General features: G+C 34.3%; 1 protein-coding gene across 4 annotated transcripts; it reads left to right on the forward strand.

Moving 5' to 3' along the window:
- The first annotated feature begins 8860 nt into the window (after window positions 1-8860).
- On the forward strand, window positions 8861-18289 carry LOC139855459 (vacuolar protein sorting-associated protein 53 A-like). 4 transcript variants are annotated; one of them, XM_071844686.1, is made up of 25 exons: window positions 8861-9064; window positions 9167-9251; window positions 10044-10138; window positions 10345-10401; window positions 10526-10676; window positions 11204-11274; window positions 11587-11711; window positions 11949-12109; window positions 12191-12332; window positions 12655-12718; window positions 12981-13166; window positions 13263-13292; window positions 13486-13590; window positions 13676-13735; window positions 13868-13945; window positions 14452-14559; window positions 14641-14706; window positions 15269-15346; window positions 15460-15593; window positions 15680-15773; window positions 16586-16663; window positions 16779-16841; window positions 17078-17146; window positions 17371-17466; window positions 17803-18289. In XM_071844686.1, exons 2-25 carry the CDS (start codon window positions 9203-9205, stop codon window positions 18100-18102), a joined length of 2460 nt encoding a protein of 819 aa, XP_071700787.1. In that variant the 5' UTR covers window positions 8861-9064; window positions 9167-9202; the 3' UTR covers window positions 18103-18289. The 4 variants fall into 4 exon arrangements, with proteins under 4 accessions (XP_071700787.1, XP_071700785.1, XP_071700788.1 ...); XM_071844684.1 differs by having other exon boundaries at window positions 8861-9059; XM_071844687.1 differs by having other exon boundaries at window positions 8861-9059; window positions 10047-10138.
- Window positions 18290-24111: the final 5822 nt, after the last annotated feature.

The following is a 24111-nucleotide window of genomic DNA, read 5'->3' on the forward strand; positions in this document are numbered from 1 at the left end:
GTTGAATTGTATATTAGCTACTAAGTATGAACTTAACGGGTAGGTACTACCCGAATTTAAACTTATAAAACGCTAATATGAAGAAAAAGCTTTTATAAATGAGTTCATATTATGCTACGAAATACTATTAACTACTCTTAATATTCTGTATGATTAACTTGTTCCATTTGACTATTTTGAAGGAAATGGCACCGACTACTCGACACACCGTGAATATGAATGAAGAGGAATTCTGTACTTTTCTAGCTTCAAACATAGCCGCAGTACAGGCTGCGCTACATACCAACAATAACATTGGATCTAGCAGTACAGGAAATCGTGTAGGATGCACCTACAAAGAATTCACTGCCTGCAAACCTTTGGAATTTGATGGAACCGAAGGACCGATCGGATTGAAACGGTGGACCGAGAAGGTCGAATCGGTGTTTGCCATAAGTAAGTGTACTGAAGAGGACAAAGTGAAGTACGCTACACATACCTTCACAGGTTCTGCGTTAACATGGTGGAATACCTATCTAGAGCAAGTGGGACAAGATGATGCGTACGCACTACCGTGGTCAGCATTCAAGCACTTGATGAACGAGAAGTACCGTCCCAGAACCGAGGTCAATAAGCTCAAGACAGAACTTAGAGGGTTACGAACCCAAGGATTTGATATTACCACATATGAAAGACGATTCACAGAATTGTGCCTATTGTGTCCGGGAGCGTTCGAAGATGAGGAAGAGAAGATCGACGCGTTTGTGAAAGGATTACCGGAAAGAATCCAAGAAGATATAAGTTCACACGAGCCCGCCTCCATACAACAGGCATGTAGAATGGCTCACAAACTAGTGAACCAGATTGAAGAAAGAATTAAAGAACATACTGCTGAAGAGGCCAATGTGAAGCAAGTCAAAAGAAAGTGGGAGGAAAACGGTGATAAGAATCACCAATACAGCAACAACGGCAATTACAACAATAATCGCAACAATTATCCCAACAATCGCAACATCAATCGCAACTACAACAAACGGCCCAACAACAACAACAACAACAACAGCGACTACAGCAATCATCCCAACAACAATAATAACCGCAACAACAACAACAATCAGAAGCAGCTATGCCAAAGGTGTGAAAAGTATCACTCGGGGTTCTGTACCAAATTTTGCAACAAGTGTAAAAGAAATGGTCATAGCGCGGTGAAGTGTGAGGTCTACGGACCAGGGGTTAATAGAACGAAAGGAACAAATGGTGTCGGAATGAGTAATGGCGGAGCAAGTAGTGTCGGAGCAAGTTATGCCAATGTAGTTTGTTATAAATGTGGAAAACTGGGCCACATTATTAGAAATTGCCCGAACCAGGAGAACACGAATGGACAAGGCCGCGGAAGAGTTTTCAATATTAATGCGGCAGAGGCACAGGAAGACCCGGAGCTTGTTACGGGTACGTTTCTTATTGATAATAAATCTGCTTACGTTTTATTTGATTCGGGTGCGGATAGAAGCTATATGAGTAGAGATTTTTGTGCTAAATTAAGTTGTCCATTGACGCCTTTGGATAGTAAATTTTTACTCGAATTAGCAAATGGTAAATTAATTTCAGCAGATAATATATGTCGGAATCGAGAAATTAAACTGGTTAGCGAAACATTTAAGATTGATTTGATACCAGTAGAGTTAGGGAGTTTTGATGTGATAATCGGTATGGACTGGTTGAAAGAAGTGAAAGCAGAGATCGTTTGTTACAAAAATGCAATTCGCATTATACGAGAAAAAGGAAAACCCTTAATGGTGTACGGAGAAAAGGGCAACACGAAGCTACATCTTATTAGTAATTTGAAGGCACAAAAACTAATAAGAAAAGGTTGCTATGCTGTTCTAGCACACGTCGAGAAAGTACAAACTGAAGAAAAGAGTATCAATGATGTTCCCATTGCAAAAGAATTTCCCGATGTATTTCCGAAAGAATTACCGGGATTACCCCCACATCGATCCGTTGAATTTCAAATAGATCTTGTACCAGGAGCTGCACCAATAGCTCGTGCTCCTTACAAACTCGAACCCAGCGAGATGAAAGAACTGCAAAGCCAATTACAAGAACTTTTAGAGCGTGGTTTCATTCGACCAAGCACATCACCGTGGGGAGCTCCTGTTTTGTTTGTCAAGAAGAAAGATGGTACATTCAGGTTGTGTATCGACTACCGAGAGTTGAACAAACTTACCATCAAGAACCGCTACCCACTACCGAGAATCGACGACTTATTTGATCAACTACAAGGCTCGTCTGTTTATTCAAAGATTGACTTACGTTCCGGGTATCATCAAATGCGGGTGAAAGAAGATGATATTCCAAAGACTGCTTTCAGAACACGTTACGGTCATTATGAGTTTATGGTCATGCCGTTTGGTTTAACTAATGCACCAGCTGTGTTCATGTACCTTATGAACCGAGTGTGTGGACCATACCTTGACAAGTTTGTCATTGTTTTCATTGATGACATACTTATTTACTCAAAGAATGACCAAGAACACGGTGAACATTTGAGAAAGGTGTTAGAAGTATTGAGGAAGGAAGAATTGTACGCTAAGTTTTCAAAGTGTGCATTTTGGTTGGAAGAAGTTCAATTCCTCGGTCACATAGTGAACAAAGAAGGTATTAAGGTGGATCCGGCAAAGATAGAAACTGTTGAAAAGTGGGAAACCCCGAAAACTCCGAAACACATACGCCAGTTTTTAGGACTAGCTGGTTACTACAGAAGGTTCATCCAAGACTTTTCCAGAATAGCAAAACCCTTGACTGCATTAACGCATAAAGGGAAGAAATTTGAATGGAATGATGAACAAGAGAAAGCGTTTCAGTTATTGAAGAAAAAGCTAACTACGGCACCTATATTGTCATTGCCTGAAGGGAATGATGATTTTGTGATTTATTGTGACGCATCAAAGCAAGGTCTCGGTTGTGTATTAATGCAACGAACGAAGGTGATTGCTTATGCGTCTAGACAATTGAAGATTCACGAACAAAATTATACGACGCATGATTTGGAATTAGGCGTGGTTGTTTTTGCATTAAAGACTTGGAGGCACTACTTATATGGGGTCAAAAGTATTATATATACCGACCACAAAAGTCTTCAACATATATTTAATCAGAAACAACTGAATATTAGGCAGCGTAGGTGGATTGAATTGTTGAATGATTACGACTTTGAGATTCGTTACCACCCGGGGAAGGCAAATGTGGTAGCCGATGCCTTGAGCAGGAAGGACAGAGAACCCATTCGAGTAAAATCTATGAATATAATGATTCATAATAACCTTACTACTCAAATAAAGGAGGCGCAACAAGGAGTTTTAAAAGAGGGAAATTTAAAGGATGAAATACCCAAAGGATCGGAGAAGCATCTTAATATTTGGGAAGACGGAACCCGGTATAGGGCTGAAAGGATTTGGGTACCAAAATTTGGAGATATGAGAGAAATGGTACTTAGAGAAGCTCATAAAACCAGATACTCAATACATCCTGGAACGGGGAAGATGTACAAGGATCTCAAGAAACATTTTTGGTGGCCGGGTATGAAAGCCGATGTTGCTAAATACGTAGGAGAATGTTTGACGTGTTCTAAGGTCAAAGCTGAGCATCAGAAACCATCAGGTCTACTTCAACAACCCGAAATCCCGGAATGGAAATGGGAAAACATTACCATGGATTTCATCACTAAATTGCCAAGGACTGCAAGTGGTTTTGATACTATTTGGGTAATAGTTGATCGTCTCACCAAATCAGCACACTTCCTGCCAATAAGAGAAGATGACAAGATGGAGAAGTTAGCACGACTGTATTTGAAGGAAGTCGTCTCCAGACATGGAATACCAATCTCTATTATCTCTGATAGGGATGGCAGATTTATTTCAAGATTCTGGCAGACATTACAGCAAGCATTAGGAACTCGTCTAGACATGAGTACTGCCTATCATCCACAAACTGATGGGCAGAGTGAAAGGACGATACAAATGCTTGAAGACATGCTACGAGCATGTGTTATTGATTTCGGAAACAGTTGGGATCGACATCTACCATTAGCAGAATTTTTCTACAACAACAGCTACCATTCAAGCATTGAGATGGCGCCGTTTGAAGCACTTTATGGTAGAAAGTGCAGGTCTCCGATTTGTTGGAGTGAAGTGGGGGATAGATAGATTACGGGTCCGGAGATTATACAAGAAACTACCGAGAAGATCATCCAAATTCAACAACGGTTGAAAACCGCCCAAAGTCGACAAAAGAGCTACGCTGACATTAAAAGAAAAGATATAGAATTTGAAATTGGAGAGATGGTCATGCTTAAAGTTACACCTTGGAAAGGTGTTGTTCGATTTGGTAAACGAGGGAAATTAAATCCAAGGTATATTGGACCATTCAAGATTATTGATCGTGTCGGACCAGTAGCTTACCGACTTGAGTTACCTCAACAACTCGCGGCTGTACATAACACTTTCCACGTCTCGAATTTGAAGAAATGTTTTGCTAAAGAAGATCTTACTATTCTGTTAGATGAAATCCAAATCAACGAAAAACTTCAATTCATCGAAGAACCTGTCGAAATAATGGATCGTGAGGTTAAAAGACTTAAGCAAAACAAGATACCAATTGTTAAGGTTCGATGGAATGCTCGTAGAGGACCCGAGTTCACCTGGGAGCGTGAAGATCAGATGAAGAAGAAATACCCGCATCTATTTCCAGAAGATTCGTCAACACCTTCAACAGCTTAAAATTTCAGGACGAAATTTATTTAACGGGTAGGTACTGTAGTGACCCGAACTTTTCCATGTTTATATATATTAATTGAGATTGATATTTACATGATTAAATGTTTCCAACATGTTAAGCAATCAAACTTGTTAAGACTTGATTAATTGAAATATGTTTCATATAGACAATTGACCACCCAAGTTGACCGGTGATTCACGAACGTTAAAACTTGTAAAAACTATATGATGACATATATATGGATATATATATAGTTAACATGATACTATGATAAGTAAACATATCATTAAGTATATCAACAATGAACTACATATGTAAAAACAAGACTACTAACTTAATGATTTTTAAACGAGACATATATGTAACGATTATCGTTGTAAAGACATTTAATGTATATATATCATATTAAGAGATATTCATACATGATAATATCATGATAATATAATAATTTAAAATATCATTTGATATTATAAACATTGGGTTAACAACATTTAACAAGATCGTTAACCTAAAGGTTTCAAAACAACACTTACATGTAACGACTAACGATGACTTAACGACTCAGTTAAAATGTATATACATGTAGTGTTTTAATATGTATTTATACACTTTTGAAAGACTTCAATACACTTATCAAAATACTTCTACTTAACAAAAATGCTTACAATTACATCCTCGTTCAGTTTCATCAACAATTCTACTCGTATGCACCCGTATTCGTACTCGTACAATACACAGCTTTTAGATGTATGTACTATTAGTATATACACTCCAATGATCAGCTCTTAGCAGCCCATGTGAGTCACCTAACACATGTGGGAACCATCATTTGGCAACTAGCATGAAATATCTCATAAAATTACAAAAATATGAGTAATCATTCATGACTTATTTACATGAAAACAAAATTACATATCCTTTATATCTAATCCATACACCAACGACCAAAAACACCTACAAACACTTTCATTCTTCAATTTTCTTCATCTAATTTATCTCTCTCAAGTTCTATCTTCAAGTTCTAAGTGTTTTTCATATATTCTACAAGTTCTAGTTACATAAAATCAAGAATACTTTCAAGTTTGCTAGCTCACTTCCAATCTTGTAAGGTGATCATCCAACCTCAAGAAATCTTTGTTTCTTACAGTAGGTTATCATTCTAATACAAGGTAATAATCATATTCAAACTTTGGTTCAATTTCTATAACTATAACAATCTTATTTCAAGTGATGATCTTACTTGAACTTGTTTTCGTGTCATGATTCTGCTTCAAGAACTTCGAGCCATCCAAGGATCCGTTGAAGCTAGATCCATTTTTCTCTTTTTCAGTAGGTTTATCCAAGGAACTTAAGGTAGTAATGATGTTCATAACATCATTCAATTCATACATATAAAGCTATCTTATTCGAAAGTTTAAACTTGTAATCACTAGAACATAGTTTAGTTAATTCTAAACTTGTTCGCAAACAAAAGTTAATTCTTCTAACTTGACTTTTAAAATCAACTAAACACATGTTCTATATCTATATGATATGCTAACTTAATGATTTAAAACCTGGAGACACGAAAAACATCGTAAAACCGGATTTACGCCGTCGTAGTAACACCGCGGGCTGTTTTGGGTTAGTTAATTAAAAACTATGATAAACTTTGATTTAAAAGTTGTTATTCTGAGAAAATGATTTTTATTATGAACATGAAACTATATCCAAAAATTATGGTTAAACTCAAAGTGGAAGTATGTTTTCTAAAATGGTCATCTAGACGTCGTTCTTTCGACTGAAATGACTACCTTTACAAAAACGACTTGTAACTTATTTTTCCGACTGTAAACCTATACTTTTTCTGTTTAGATTCATAAAATAGAGTTCAATATGAAACCATAGCAATTTGATTCACTCAAAACGGATTTAAAATGAAGAAGTTATGGGTAAAACAAGATTGGATAATTTTTCTCATTTTAGCTACGTGAAAATTGGTAACAAATGTATTCCAACCATAACTTAATCAACTTGTATTGTACATTATGTAATCTTGAGATACCATAGACACGTATACAATGTTTCGACCTATCATGTCGACACATCTATATATATTTCGGAACAACCATAGACACTCTATATGTGAATGTTGGAGTTAGCTATACAGGGTTGAGGTTGATTCCAAAATATATATAGTTTGAGTTGTGATCAATACTGAGATACGTATACACTGGGTCGTGGATTGATTCAAGATAATATTTATCGATTTATTTCTGTACATCTAACTGTGGACAACTAGTTGTAGGTTACTAACAAGGACAGCTGACTTAATAAACTTAAAACATCAAAATATATTAAAAGTGTTGTAAATATATTTTGAACATACTTTGATATATATGTATATATTGTTATAGGTTCGTGAATCAACCAGTGGCCAAGTCTTACTTCCCGACGAAGTAAAAATCTGTGAAAGTGAGTTATAGTCCCACTTTTAAAATCTAATATTTTTGGGATGAGAATACATGCAGGTTTTATAAATGATTTACAAAATAGACACAAGTACGTGAAACTACATTCTATGGTTGAATTATCGAAATCGAATATGCCCCTTTTATTAAGTCTGGTAATCTAAGAATTAGGGAACAGACACCCTAATTGACGCGAATCCTAAAGATAGATCTATTGGGCCTAACAAACCCCATCCAAAGTACCGGATGCTTTAGTACTTCGAAATTTATATCATATCCAAAGGGTGTCCCGGAATGATGGGGATATTCTTATATATGCATCTTGTTAATGTCGGTTATCAGGTTTTCACCATATGAATGATTTTTATCTCTATGTATGGGATGTGTATTGAAATATGAAATCTTGTGGTCTATTATTATGATTTGATATATATAGGTTAAACCTATAACTCACCAACATTTTTGTTGACGTTTTAAGCATGTTTATTCTTAGGTGATTATTAAGAGCTTCCGCTGTCGCATACTTAAATAAGGACGAGATTTGGAGTCCATGCTTGTATGATATTGTGTAAAAACTGCATTCAAGAAACTTATTTTGTTGTAACATATTTGTATTGTAAACCATTATGTAATGGTCGTGTGTAAACATGATATTTTAGATTATCATTATTTGATAATCTACGTAAAGCTTTTTAAACCTTTATTGATGAAATAAAGGTTATGGTTTGTTTTAAAATGAATGCAGTCTATGAAAAACGTCTCATATAGAGGTCAAAACCTCGCAACGAAATCAATTAATATGGAACGTTTTTAATCAATAAGAACGGGACATTTCATTTTGATCACTACATTTTATCTCACATCGCTTATAAAACACATAAAGATTTAGTATAAAATAATGGAAACAATAACCCAGCTTTTAAGGTTGTTAATAAATAAAATATAATAACCTATTAACCTATACCATATATTCGTGAATCGTGTGATAACTCGTCTAGTCAAAAGTAAATATGATATTTTTTTGTCAAAAATAACGAGAATTTTATAAGTACATTCTTTCTAGAGATACAAACGACTCGGCAAGACTCGAAAATAATAATCAAAACCCAACAGAGAAACCCGAGCAAAATGTTAGCTAGAAACGAGCCTTGCCTACACCGGGCCAAAGGAACCAAAATCCAACTTCGAATAAGTATAATTATTACCCTGTAAAGTATTAGTCTAAATGTGCTCGTTTCGAGGTTTTTATTTTGTGTTGTTTTTTTTCTTTCGTCCGTTACGTTTGTGGCGTGCAATTAGTTAGTTGTGAGTTTAGTTTGGTGTTTAATTGGTTAGTTGTGGTGTTTTGTTTACTGTGCGGTAGGCTCGGTCGTAGATAGCGGTTAGATTTTCGTTGTCTAGTTTCGAGCCTTCCATTTTTCGGTTGTATCTTTGTTCGGTTCGTTCATTTTTTGATGAATTATCCGTTGTTTTATAGTATTCTTTTTTTTTTTTAAGCAAAAAAAATAAAAAATAAAATGCATTAATTAATGGAGGATCGTACCAAAACTTAGAGGTTAGGTATAATCATACTAAATAGTTAGGGGTTCTTTTTGAAAATTCGCAGGAATACCAAATTTCATTTTTTGATGGACTGAAGCAAATGATACAACAAATAGTCAAAATCTTCTAAAAAAAATCTCCAAGTTAACCACCACCGTTACCTGCCACCGTATTCCTCCGTGATCTCATTTCATGCACCCGGAAATTCATATTTCCCCATAGATCAATCAGCTGTACATAATTCCATTCAATTACATGATCTACACGCACTCCCCTCGAATTAGGTTATTCAGATCTTCGTCTCTGCAAATTGTAATGTCTGATTGTTTGTGAAATCGTCATATTTTTCAGCTTAATTAACATACGATGTAATAATAAATTCAATCTTTTGTAACTATTCGATGCTATTTTGTAATTAGGTAATTGCTGTAGTGACATTTTGAGTAGAGAAAAAAATGGAGAAATCGAGTACTTTGGATTACATTAACCAGATGTTTCCTACAGGTCAGTTTTTTTTTTTTTTATATTATTTTTTTAACTATATATGTATATGTATGATTTTGATTACGTGATCAGATCATACTGAATTTTGGTTGCATTTAGTGAATTGACAGAAGAATTGATATTTAAGAGGGATGAATAATAATTAGCTGTTTATCTACTGTTTATAGTGGAGTGGGTGAAGGGATCTTATAGATCTTAGGTATACATTTAGTTTAAAATTAGGGTGTACCAGGTATGTGCAGGAGTAATATACTCTGAAATAGCTAAAGTTATGTATGCCACAATACAAGGTTTTATCTTAAACTTGACCACTTCAACATGAATGATTTTGTCCATGCGCTTCTATCCAAGAGCAACTTCTTAGGTATACTTCACTTGTTTAAGGCATTCTTTTGTGCTTCTATGTTAATGTGAAACTAATTTATCTCGACACAGAACATCCATATCACAAATATAAATCACGAAAGTATGATTCTTATAAGATAGTGAAGATAGATTTTTTTTTTTTTTTTTTTATACTCCGTTCTTTGTGGGGATCCATATGATTGTACATCAATGTGTATATCATGTACAACTTGTGCACATGTGTAACCTGTGTCTACGTATATCTGTGACTCAAAATAAAGCTTTTTATAGTTATGCTTTTTCTGTCAGAGGTCTTACCTTTGGGTATGCTTATGACCGTCTACATCCTTCCTCCCCCTACCCCGCCTCCCTGCGGGATTGTGTAATGCTGTTGATTTTGTTAGTTGAACTTTTTAAGTATGACATTATAAAACGTTTATTGTCCAGAAGCATCTTTAACGGGTGTAGAGCCATTGATGCAAAAAGTACACAATGAGATACGGGTTGTGGATGCAGAAATTTTGACAGCTGTTCGTCAACAGGTGATATTTTGTTTTTGACCATTGATTCTTTTAATCGTATAAAAAAAGGTACACATGCTTTTAGACCCCATAATTTTGCCACTCCATTTTGTGGTATCGTGATCTTCATTATTTGAACATCTTTTCATCAAATGATCATGTGAATGTAGACAGTTAGTTATTCGAGGGTATACTTAGTAGTTTATATTTGACCATTTTGTATCCAGAGTAATTCAGGGTCTAAAGCAAAGGAGGATCTGGCTGCAGCTACAAGTGCTGTGAAGGTACATTGATATCCTATATGTTTTCAGTTGACTCGTTTATAGTAATACACTCATTGCATTTGTTTTTCCCAAAAATCACACTGTTTTGTTGCCTCTCTCCTTGTTTGTGATTACTTCACTTAAGGAACTCATGTATAAAGTCAGAGAAATCAAAAGCAAAGCCGAACAAAGTGAAACAATGGTTCAGGAAATATGCCGTGACATCAAAAAGCTGGATTTTGCAAAGAAGCACATAACAACTACTATTACAGCCCTCCATCGTCTTACTATGCTAGGTCAGTCCTTTTCAGTTAAGGGTCAAATATCTTCTATCTTAGATTTTATAGCAGGAAGTAGATAAGTCATTTAGGCTATGATGGAATACTTAAGCAATATTTTCCACAGTATTTGCTACTTGAAACTGAATCCATTTCTTTATCGAGAAAAAAAAAGAAACTGAATCCATTTTAGCCCTAAGTTTTACAAACCAAGATTAAGGGTTTCCTTGGTAACTATCAGTATAAGTCTCTCCCTTGGCTCTCTTAATATTACATGCCCTTTTTATCAGAATATTGAACGTTTAGTTCATTTTTACATGCTTTGACCAAATGCTTAGTTAGCGAAAGAAGAAAATGAACGTAATCAACAGCAAGATCGACATGCCTAGATTCATCTTTTGGCGGAATACTTAATAACGATTTTCGTAACATTTATCCTGTGTTTTAATAATTTCTATAGAGACTATACTTCTGATACAATGTCTGATAATCGTGTGTCTTTGCCTATATGTTCTAACTGCATTACCTGACTTTAATTATGGCAGTATCTGCCATTGAACAACTTCAAGTAATGGCTTCAAAACGACAATATAAAGAGGCTTCCGCTCAGTTAGAGGTATGTAAGATATTTGTAGATTTGTACATGTCTTGTTGCTTACAAATTACAAACGGATAAGCTGTCTTTGACGTCTTTTATAATATTCAAACTTTTATACTTTTCCGCTGAAGTAAGCTTTTTACAAATAAATAATTCTATTCGTTTCGACTATCAAGTTTGTAAAAGTTCAAACAAACAGTTCTTCTAATCAAGAAATGCTCTCCTATTCTTTCTTCTCTTTTGTACATAATTAGAGCCTCCCTTATGTAGCTTTATATTCTTTCTATCACATGCATATTTGTTTTAGTGTCTCATATACATGATTTTCAGGCTGTCAGCCAGTTATGTAGTCATTTTGACGGCTATAGAGATAACCCGAAGATCACCGAGCTAAGGGATAAGTTCAAGAATATTAAACAAATCCTCAAGTCTCACGTGTTTTCTGATTTCTCCAGGTATGTAAAACTAGAAGGTTCTATAAAACATTATAGCTATACTATCTTTCTTGAACCAGCTTTACTCTGAATATGATCTGATAATTTATTTATCATAATATATAAACCAAGATAATTGGAACATAGTTATTCTAAATGAAGCCACATAGTATGCATGTTACATGCTATATATTTTGAAAACATATTTTTTTTATCCCGTTAAGTTTATTTTCTATTTTTTTTTTTTTTTAATTCCAGTTTAGGTACGGGGAAAGAGACAGAGGACAGTAGTTTGTTGCAGCACTTGTCAGATGCTTGCTTAGTTGTTGATGCACTGGAGCCATCGGTGAGGGAAGAGTTGGTGAAAAACTTTTGTGACAGGGAACTTATTTCTTATCAGCAGATATTCGAAGGAGCTGGTTTGTATTTCATAGTTATTTTCCTATCCTTTGTAACTTAACCTTATGTATTTTATTCTGAAAAGTGTTGAATTATATCAGAGCTAGCCAAGCTGGATAAAACCGAGAGGAGATATGCTTGGGTCAAACGTCGTTTAAGGACCAACGAGGAGATTTGGAAAATCTTTCCCACTTCATGGCATGTTGATTATCTGCTCTGTATTCAGTTCTGCAAATTGACCAGGTTTGTCGTGTTATCCTCAAAGTATAAACTTCATAATCTAAATAACTTATGATATGCTGATAATTTTTGAAGATACATCTTTCATACGCCTACCTTTTTTGTCTATCATTGTCTCATATAGTTTTGCCTATCATTCAGTTGTAGATAATATGTTATGTGATATCCATTTCTTTACGATACTTGACATGATGTTATAATAACCTTGCATGTTTTCAATTTGGAATGATATTGGTCTTATAATTTTTATTGTTGATGTTGGTTTTCTGGTTAATTTTTTGTACATGACTTGTGGGGCTTATTAACGGTATCCCCTTTATTACAGGACACAACTTGAGGATATCCTTGAAAACTTGAAAGAGAAGCCAGAAGTTGCAACACTACTGATGGTACTTTCTGAATTAGCATCATTCGGTGGTTATAATAGTTTTTGTATTTGTAGGACGTTGAGATGTATTTACATTCTCTGCTTCTGTTGCTTACTTCTCTATACATCAAATCAGTTATTTTGTGTAGCTTCTGTCACTTGGGTAGTGATATTTACCCTACGTCTTACATTTATTAATATGGTGCTTGACAGTTGGCTGTTCCGTGTCTTAAATTTATAATAACCTGATTATTGACTTAATCATTGTCTCGAATCTTGTGCAGGCATTGCAACGAACAATAGAATTTGAGGAAGAGTTGGCAGATAAGTTTGGTGGTAGTGGTAGTAGCAGAACTGTTACAGATGGGTTTGGGGAAACAGATGGTTCAGAAAGTAATAATCAGACTGTATTAGACATTCGTAAGAAGTATGAGAAAAAGCTTAATGCACATCAGGGAGATCAGGTTAACGTAAGTGATGGTGATTACTTACTTTTTTTTCGTTTATTTGTAAATTGTCTGCTTCTTGTTGGGATCATTCTTAACTAACAGACTTCTTGATGTCAGGATAAGGATTTAGCTGTGCCTGCAGCTGGGGTATGTCTTGACTTAATGATTTTTTGTTCGTTTTCTGTTTTTGTGTGGCTTACACATATACTGTTTCAGATTCATAACTTTTATGATTAGTTAATATCAACTGGCATGGAGTTTTAGTTTGTTGTTTTGTTTAAATTGCATGCTATCAGAAACTTGGTTCTAAGTAATTACTTTGTTTACATTGATATGGCAGTTTAATTTCCGTGGAATCATATCATCTTGCTTTGAACCACACTTGACGGTATATGTAGAATTTGAAGAAAAAACGCTAATGGAAAGTCTGGAGAAGCTTGTTCAGGTTCTACCATACTTTCCTCTGTGTTGATTGACCTGTTTAAAGATCATATGCATATATTATATATTATATATATTTTAATTCACAGGAAGAAACGTGGGATATGGAGGAGGGAAGTCAGACTAATATTTTATCCAGTAGCATGCAGGTAAGTGCAGCTAGACAAGCTGATGTAATTTATATATCAATATCTTAAGATGCATTTTTCTCCTCGGCCATGGGTTCGATGAACAATATTAGTTATGGATTGCTAACCTAATACACTTTTTCAATTTACAAGGTATTTTTGATTATCAGAAGAAGCTTGAAACGATGCTCCGCCCTGACAAAGAATCAAACTCTGCTCAATTTATTCAAGGTCCGTTTGAAACAAACTATTTACATGTTATCCCTTGTCAATGTGTTGAACTGTAGAAGTTTATGTTAAAGTAGGTTTTTTTCCCTCGAAATACTGCTGGAGAAGTTTGGTCACATAACTATTTTTATATACCTTTCTTGCCGACGTGTCTGATAATCTGTGTGTTCGCTTCGAGAATTTTCTTTCACATGCTAACCAGATAGAATGTTATGTAGCATTATTTAGTAACAGTGGGACTGCTTACACATCAAATATAATTAACGAGGACATTTGTCCATAAACCTTGGTACAGATCTGCAATAAATTTACGTTAGCAAATTATGTCCACAATCGGTTTATAGGAATAATATTCCTGTAAGTGATATTTTAACCTCCATGTTAAAATTTTGATTTTTTTATTACTCTAAATAGAAACTGTTTAATCTGTGAGATCTTGGATGATCTGAATGTTAGTAGAGTTCCTTGATCTTTAGAATTTTTGGTTTCTTGCTCCATTTGGCTGATAGGTTTTTCAAAGAGTCCTTAGAGCGTATGCGAATAAGCTTTTTATGAAGTTGCCTAAAGGTGGAACAGGGATTGTTGCAGCTGCAACGGGGATGGATGGATACATTAAGGTAGTTTCTAGTGCCAAAGCTATTTTTAATTATGATCTTTACTATCTGTTGTTAATGCTATTGCTGTGTTACTGAATGTAGACATCTGATAAAGACGAAAGGATGATATGCTATATCGTGAACACCGCAGAATATTGTCATAAAACGGTCAGCCTTTTACTTGATGTCATGACTTGTGTGTGTGCATGTGTAATTGAAGGGTTTCCACCTCTATGTTCTATATAATATGTTGTGGTGGACAGATGGGCTGTTGATTGTCAGGTCAAAACGGGTTTGGGGTGAACAAACAATCTAATATGGGTTGAAACGGACCTGGTTAGGTTAGGTTAGGTTGACCTGCAAACACTTATGTTGTATCTTTTAAAAATCTTATATAAATGTTTTATGTGATATTGTTCTCTAAAATACCATTATTTCATTTGAATAAAACGATTTAGGAGGCTATATGCAATAATTAAAAAATAGAATTTGGGAAACTGTCATCTTGTTTTTAAACTGTCATCTCTTTCAACCCTTTTCTCTTGCTGCTAAATCTTAATTTTAAATTCTGAAAGAATTCACAATTCTCAATCCATTGACCCGCTCAAAATGGTTTCATTTTGAAAAAGTGCTACAAATAGGCTATAATGCGAAGATAATAAAATAAAAATTGGTTTTGGTTTAGTAGAATGCCTTCCCTACGTTAACAAGAGTTAGTTTTGAGTTACAGGCTGAAGAGTTGGCTGATAATGTCTCCAAAATAATAGATACCCAGTTGGCTGATGCGGTGGACATGTCAGAGGTGCAGGTAAAATTTCTTATTATACGTCTAATGATTATATTTTCTCTGGTAAAATTTCTTATTATGCGTCTAATGATTATATTTTCTCTTGAACATACATGTTATTATTATTTGTGCAGGATGAATTCTCAGCAGTTATAACGAAGGCGTTGGTGACTTTAGTCAATGGCTTGGAAACTAAATTTGATGTTGAAATGGCTGCAATGACACGTGTTCTATGGGCTACACTTGAAAGCGTGGGTGATCAATCAGAGTAAGACATGATTTGAGTATATGAACCCTAAAGTATTGTGCTAAGCCACTTCTTCATATTCTAATGAATTTATTACTGTGTTGCAGGTATGTCAATAACATAAAAATGATACTTAATGGTAGCATCCCTGTACTTGGAAGACTTCTCTCCCCAGTTTATTTTCAGTTCTTTTTAGACAAGGTAAAATAACCTCCTTTTTGCATATTCTAATATACTTCTCAAATTTGAAACTTGAGTGTTTTTCCAGTCTTAAACATCCACTGTTTAAAAAAACGACCTATAGCTCCAGTTTTCTGTTGTATCCACTGTTGTAAAACTCGGCAGACGCGTCAGCTTGGGGGCTTGACCGTCCCGTTTCACCCAAAAACGCATAAAAAGTCGGTTAACACTAAAAAGTCAGCCAACGCCAAAAAGTAAGGTCAAAGTCGGGCCGAGTCGGGTCGTCTTGGTCAAGGTCAAAGTCAAAGTTGGTCAAAATTTTAATAATTTTTAAAAATAACTTTTTTGCCCTATATATGTTTGAAATATATATGTTTTATGTTTGATATTTTTATGTGTGATGTATATATGTCTAATTTATTTATTATTAAAAGTCAATTTTGGTAACGCCCATTGACTCGACCCTTCAAGGTCCCGTCCGACTTGTCCCCGACTCGCGGCTCTTACAACCTTGGGCTGTGTTTTTATTCTTTGGGCCTTTGTAGAAACTAAACATACTTGTATTGAATAAAAATAAATTTTATCGTTAAGTGTGCATATATATTTAATTATCAAAGTGTCCATCCATAACAAAATGTTGAAGAATAATGGGGATGGCAATCAGTTGTAATTATGATGGCAAGTATCTCTGCTTAAAACTTTACCAAAATGGAAGTTGATAAATTCATCTTAGGATAACGCAATAAAGTAAATTGTGTTTATCATTCATGGCCTTGAATATTTTCATGCTCGTTTCTAATTAATTATAACTTTAATGTGATTCTGTCCTGCAGCTTGCATCTTCTCTTGCTCCTCGCTTCTATCTTAATATCTTCAAATGCAAGCAGATATCAGAGACTGGAGCCCAGCAAGTACTCTCTTCTTATACCTCTTTGCAGTTTCATTTCAAGATTATAATAGCAGCTTTGAATACGACATCAACAGTAGTTTTGGTTAAGTGTAATACTGACGTTTTGTTTTGTTCAGATGTTGTTGGATACTCAGGCTGTAAAGACAACACTTCTAGATATTCCATCTCTTGGGAAACAGGTAATAGTTCATTTAATTCTACAAATATTTTGGACCTCACTAGTAGTTCGCTTGAATCTGTCAAACAAAATTTTCACGTTTCTCCATTTCATAAAAATTTGTCATATTTGACCAAAATGTATAGTTTAAGAAATTTGTTTGATCACTTTTCATATATCTGTAGTACAAAATCATGACCAATTGAAGTGAAAAAGCTTTAAATAAAATTTCATTTGATTGTAACTTGGTTTTAACAGACAGCAGGAGCTGCTAGTTACTCAAAATTTGTGAGTCGTGAGATGAGCAAAGCAGAGGCACTTCTCAAGGTGAGTATTACACATACCCTCTTATTTTCCCTTTCAAATCTTTTAACGAGAAGCTTTTAATATATGTGTGGTAGAATACACGCTTCACATTGTGGGACTACATCATACACAATTTTTGAGTTTGTTACCTGGAAATTGAAAAAAATACAATAAAAACATTACTAATTACGTATTCTCATTCAGAAATGTATAGATTGGTGATGCCTATTATATGTTGTTTGTAGGTTATCCTATCCCCAATTGACTCGGTGGCAGATACATACAGTGCATTACTACCTGAGGGAACACCCTCTGAGTTCCAGCGAATCCTCGAGCTCAAGGTTGCACTTAGATTAAATTACTCTGGCTGCTATGACAAAGTGTAAAGCTGGTAAATTGGGTGGGTTAGTAAAGGGTCAAATGAGTCATTTTTTGGTATGGGTTGATCGGCAACACGTTTTGTTCAAACTTTTATAACTCATTTTAAGTAATTGGTGTCAGATATGATAACAAAAAAATTGACTGTTTTAATATAGTAGTAGAAATTATTTGTTACATAAAATGACTTAAAAGGTTCTATGCATTAAAAAGGGCATTTTGGACTCTACTTTCGACCTGTTTTACCCAATTTAATTTACCAGTTCCTGAGGGATCTAGTATTTTTCATTTGATTGCAGGGGCTAAAAAAAGCAGACCAACAAACAATATTAGAAGATTTCAACAAACGTGGGACTGGGATTTCGCAAATGCCGATTGCTGCATCAACAGTCCAGGTGATCCCTGCAGCAACACCTGCACCCTCTTCGGTGGTGTCTCAACCGTCTAGTGCAATAATTGCATCAAGAGAAGACGTACTCACCAGGGCTGCAGCACTTGGTAGAGGTGCTGCTACTACTGGTTTTAAAAGGTTCCTTGCTTTGACTGAAGCTGCAAAAGACCGAACTGATGGACCTTTTAGAAAACTTTTCAACGCATGAGAATATTATAACCTATGTATTTCAACATTCAAACTCAATATCACATATAGAATAACAGTTGTTTCTTTTGTATCTTTTTTTTTTCTTTTTCTTTTCTATTGTTATCCACGATTTTGAACCATGAGTATGTATTATTATAATAAGTTTTGCAATAGTATATTTTTACAAGGGAATTATTCATTGGGTATTTGATAACCTTGTATCAAGGGAAACTAGTGAAATGGTCCGTGAAATCACGAGTTTGTTTAAACGAAATAATTTAATGACATGTTTTAGGTATTATGTGAATGTAAATGCTAAACTCATTTATTTTAATGACCCGTTTGACTAAGAAGCTTGTCGTTGTTTTTACAAATATGTAGAGACATGTATTTTCGCATAATATGTAACGTAATTAATTTCGTAAAAAGAATTCATATTTGAATATTAATAATATAATAATTATAATTATAATTATTATATTAAAAGTAAATAATAATAATAAAGTTTGCTCAAAATTGAGTATTTATATTTATATTTTTAATAATAATTATAATTATTAGTAATAATAAATGTCTTTTAAATTTTTTTAGAAAATTAAAATTACAATTTAGGATAGATTAATGTTTCCTTTTATAAATGATTTTGTATTATTTTTTTAATTAAATTAATATATAATTATGATATTATCATTATGAAAAGTAAAGGATTATTGTTATAATTCAGTAGGCTTATAACTACCTTTAGTGGTTTGATTCTTGATGTTATAATTCAGTAGGCTTATAACTACCTTTAGTGGTTTGATTCTTGATTAAGAATGCTAATAATGAAGTGTAAGAACAAAGATGATAATGGAGAGAAAGAAAGAAACACTTTGTAAGTGTGAGAAAATGGTGCGAGTTTAACGCTTGCATTAATGGCTATTAATAGCAAAAATATCACAAGTTTAGGTAATACAATAATATTACTTTTGTGTATCAATAATTGACTATCCATTTATATATATATTTATATATTATAACACTCCCCCTTGGATAGCAATTTTGTTTGTTGAAGATCAACTGTAAGTTACTGCCTCGTTAAAAACCTTGCTAAAGAAAACCCAGTGGGAAAAAAACTTTAGCTAAGGGAAAAAGAGTGCAGCATGGAGTTGACTCCCCCTCAAGTAGACATCGCTTCAGTTGTTACATCTTTTGAACATGTCTCATACCAATGTTATGAACGTGTGTTCTGAAAATAGCAGTTGGAAGTGCTTTCGTGAAAAGATCAGCAGAGTTTTTGCTGGATTGAACATATCTCATTTCAATCTCGTTGTCCTTAATGAGATTTTGAGTGTATGAGAAGAATCTAGGAGGTATGTGTTTGGTTCGGTCACTTTTGATATACCCTTCTTTCATCTGTGCTATGCAAGCTGCATTATCTTCATAGATAATTGTTGGACTTTTATCGCGTTCTAGTCCACAAGAATCAGTAATGATTTGTGTCATTGATCTCAACCAAAAACATTCCCGAGTAGCTTCATGCAATGCAATCACTTCGGCATGATTTGATGATGTAGCAACAAGTGTTTGCTTTTGAGAACGCCATGATATTGCAGTACCTCCATTTAGGAATACATATCCAGTTTGAGATTTAGCTTTATGTGGATTAGATAAATAACCTGCATCAGCATAACCAACCAAATCTTGTTTTGATTCGTTAGAATAAAATAATTCTAAATCAGTAGTTCCTCGAAGGTATCGAAATATGTGTTTGATCCCATTCCAGTGTCTTTTGGTAGGAGCAGAGCTGAACCTTGCCAACAAATTAACTGCAAAAGAAATGTCAGGTCTTGTACAATTTGTAAGATACATAAGAGCTCTAATTGCACTAAGATATGGTACTTCTGGTCCAAGAATATCTTCATGATCTTCACATGGACGAAATGGATCAGTTTCAACATTGAGTGATCTAACAACCATAGGAGTACTTAATGGTTTTGCCTTGTCCATATTGAAACGTTTCAGAATCTTTTCAGTATATGTTGTTTGATGTACAAGTAAACCATTAGGCATATGCTCAATTTGTAAACCAAGGCAATACTTTGTTTTTCCGAGATCTTTCATTTCAAATTCTTTCTTTAGAAGTTGAATGGCTTCATGGATTTCTTTATTTGTACCTATGATGTTAAGATCATCAACATAAACAGCTATGATCACATATCCGGATGTTGTTTTCTTAATGAAAACACAAGGACAAGTAAGGTTATTTGTATACCCTTTGCTTATCAAGTAATCACTTAATCGGTTATACCACATACGTCCCGATTGTTTTAACCCATATAAAGATCTTTGTAATTTAATCGAATACATTTCTTTGAGTTTTGCATTTGATGCTTCTGGTACCTTAAATCCTTCAGGTATCTTCATATATATATCACTATCAAGTGATCCATATAGATAAGCAGTCACAACATCCATGAGATGCATTTTTAAATTTTTAGAAACTGCCAGGCTGATTAAGTATCTAAAAGTAATTGCATCCATAACAGGGGAATAAGTTTCTTCATAATCAATTCCCGGTCTTTGAGAAAAACCTTGAGCTACAAGTCTAGCTTTATACCTTGTAACTTCATTTTTCTCATTTCTTTTTCGGACAAAAATCCATCTGTATCCTACAGGTTTCACATCTTTAGGAGTGAGAATGATGGATCCGAAAACTTTTCTTTTATTGAGTGATTCTAATTCAGCTCGTATTGCTTCTTTTCATTGAGCCCAATCATGTCTATTTTGACATTCAACCATAGATGTTGGTTCTGGATCATCATGATTATTCATGATATCATATGCAACATTAAATGAAAATTTCTCATCAAGATTTTTCATTTCATTTCGGTTCCATAATATTTTTGAATGTGCATAATTGATTGAAATTTCTGTATTGACATCATCAATCTCCTCTGCAGTAGGAGTACTGATTTGTGGTTCTTCTTGAACACTTTCTTTTACCTTATTATCAGCTGATTTTCTTTTTCGAGGATTTTTATCTTTGGAACCAACTGGTATCCCACGTTTCAGACGTGGCATAGATTCTTGAGTGACTACATTATCAGTTTTCCGATTTGGAATCTCAACTCGAGCTGGAGTATTAACTGCTGGTATATATGATTTAGTCACCCTTTTTGTATCTGTGAATGCATCAGGCAATTGATTTGCAAGTTCTTGTATATGCATTATCTTTTGAACTTCTATCTCGCATTCTTTTGTGCGAGGATCAAGATACTTTAATTGAGGTTCACACCATGAAACATCATTTTCTTTATTTTTTATTTCTCCCCCTAATCTAGAAAACAATGTTTCATTAAAATGACAATCAGCAAAACGTGCTGTAAAAACATCACCTGTCATAGGTTCAATATACCTTATGATTGAAGATGTTTCATATCCAACATATATTCCCAACCTCCTTTGAGGACCCATTTTTGTACGTTGTGGTGGCGCAATTGGAACATATACTGCACAACCAAATGTTCTAAGGTGGGAAATATTTGGCTCTTGACCAAAAGCAAGTTATAGGGGGGAATATTTATGACTTGCACTTGGTCTGATGCGAATCAATGCAGCAGCATGTAAAATTGCATGACCCCATATAGATACAGGGAGTTTTGTTCTCATTATCAATGGTCTAGCGATTAACTGTAAACGTTTAATCAGTGACTCGGCTAAACCATTTTGTATATGCACATGAGCAACAGAATGTTCAACAACAATTCCTATAGACATGCAATAGTCATTAAATGCTTGAGATGTAAACTCACCAGCATTATCAAGTCTCACATTTTTAATGATGTAATCAGGAAAATGTGCTCTCAATTTAATAATTTCGGCAAGAAATTTTGCAAATGCCACATTACGGCTTGATAACAGACAAACATGAGACCATCTACTAGATGCGTCTATTAGGACCATGAAATATCTAAATGGTCCACATGGTGGATGAATTGGTCCACAAATATCACCTTGAATTCTTTCAAGAAACATTGGTGATTCTTTCTCAACCTTAAGTGGTGAGGGTCTAGTTATCAATTTTCCAAGAGAGCAAGATATACATGGAACCATTGTATCATGAAGGATTTTTCTATCCTTCAGTGGATGTCCATGTGTACATTCAATAATTCTTTTCATCATTGTTGATCCTGGATGGCCCAATCTGTTATGCCATAAATTAAATACACCAGGATCAATATACTTTTCTTTAATCACCATATGTGCTTCTGGTACATTTATATGTATATAATGTAATCCAGAATTAAGTCTTGACAGTTTTTCAATCACGTGATTCTTGTTAGTGATACTTAAATATTTCTCATTTTCTGCCGTTACTGACTGATAATCATATCCATTAAGGTATATGTCAGAAAAACTCAATAAATTTCTGCTTGACTTAGGAGAGAATAAGGCATTATTAATTAAAAATGTTGTACCGTTTGGTAATATGAATTTTGCCTTTCCTATCCCTTCTATCAAGTTAGCAGCACCTGATATTGTATGTATAGTTCCTTCCGTTGGTTTCAAATCAATGAAATATTTTTCAGATTTAAGTATAGTGTGTGTAGTACCACTATCTGCTATACAGAGATCTCCACTACTTGATTGATGTTGTGTTCCAGCAGAATTCATATTAAACTTCATATATAAGAAACAAACAGTAAGTATATAAATTTTACACAAAATGTTTATTACACATAAATAGATAAAACTGAAACATTTGACATACATAGAATTGAAACATCAAACATAGAACTGGAACATTTGATAAAACATATAGAACTGAAATATTTGAGAAAACATGATGACAAAGGTTAAATCGTTTTATTTATAAAAGAAACATATTAATTTAATTCAAGAAATCTTCATATAAATCAGATGGTTGCTCAGTGACTGTTGAATCAATATTATCCACAAAATTTACTTCCTTTTCTTTACCTTTCAGCGAATCCTGATACATCTTAACAAGATGTTTAGATGTTCGGCAAGTATTAGCCCAGTGGTCCATTCTACCACATCTGTAACAAGATTCTTCAGAATTTTTAGAAGAATTTTCTTCAACATCTTGTTTAATGGGCTTGTTTTGTGGTTGATATTTATATTTTCGTGGATTATTATTTCTTTGACCACCACGGCCACGACCACGGCCACGTCCACGCCCATTCCCATTACCATAAGGATGATTTCTACCATAGTTATGGCTTTTGGCATGATGATGGCGATGGTTATTATAACCACGACCTTGCCCGCGTCCTTGTCCCTGTTTATAATTATTTGCAGTATTTGCTTCAGGGATTGCAAGTGTACCAGTAGGAAGGGATTGCTGATTTTTCATTAATAGCTCATCATTTTGCTCTGCAACCAAGAGATATGAATTAAGTTCATGATATGTGTTGAACTTTAGCATTCTCAAATTTCTTTGCACTGTGATGTTGGCAGCATTCATTGTGGAGAAAGTTTTCTCCAACATGTCTGCATCACTTATTTCATGTCCACAAAATTTAAGTTGTGAGACTGTATTATACAGAGCTGAGCTGTATTCATTTACTTTCTTAAAGTCTTGAAACCTTAATGTTCTCCATTGATCCATAGCAGCTGGAAGTAAAATTTCTCTTTGATTATTGAATCTGCTTTTGAGACCTTCCCATAAAACATAGGGATCTTCTACAGTCACATAATTATTTTGTAAGCATTCATCAATATGTTGATGAATAAAGCAACATGCCGTTGCTTGTTCTTTTTCAGAACAAGTGTTGTTTTCATTTATGGTTTCAAGAATGCCCATTGATTTAAGATGCATTTTTACTTTTATAACCCATGGCATGTAGTTGTTTTCCGTTGATTCTAAAGGAGTAAATTTAAGCTTTTCCAGATTCGACATTTTCTATTATCAAAAATTAAAACAAACAACATGATAAATTAGAGTCAATTTATATTCATAAGTATATAAACATTAAACATAAATTTAATATAACATAAATGATAAGTAGGCGACAGTGTCGAC

The sequence above is a fragment of the Rutidosis leptorrhynchoides genome, chromosome 6 (assembly GCF_046630445.1).
Source record: "Rutidosis leptorrhynchoides isolate AG116_Rl617_1_P2 chromosome 6, CSIRO_AGI_Rlap_v1, whole genome shotgun sequence".
NCBI lineage: Eukaryota > Viridiplantae > Streptophyta > Magnoliopsida > Asterales > Asteraceae > Rutidosis > Rutidosis leptorrhynchoides.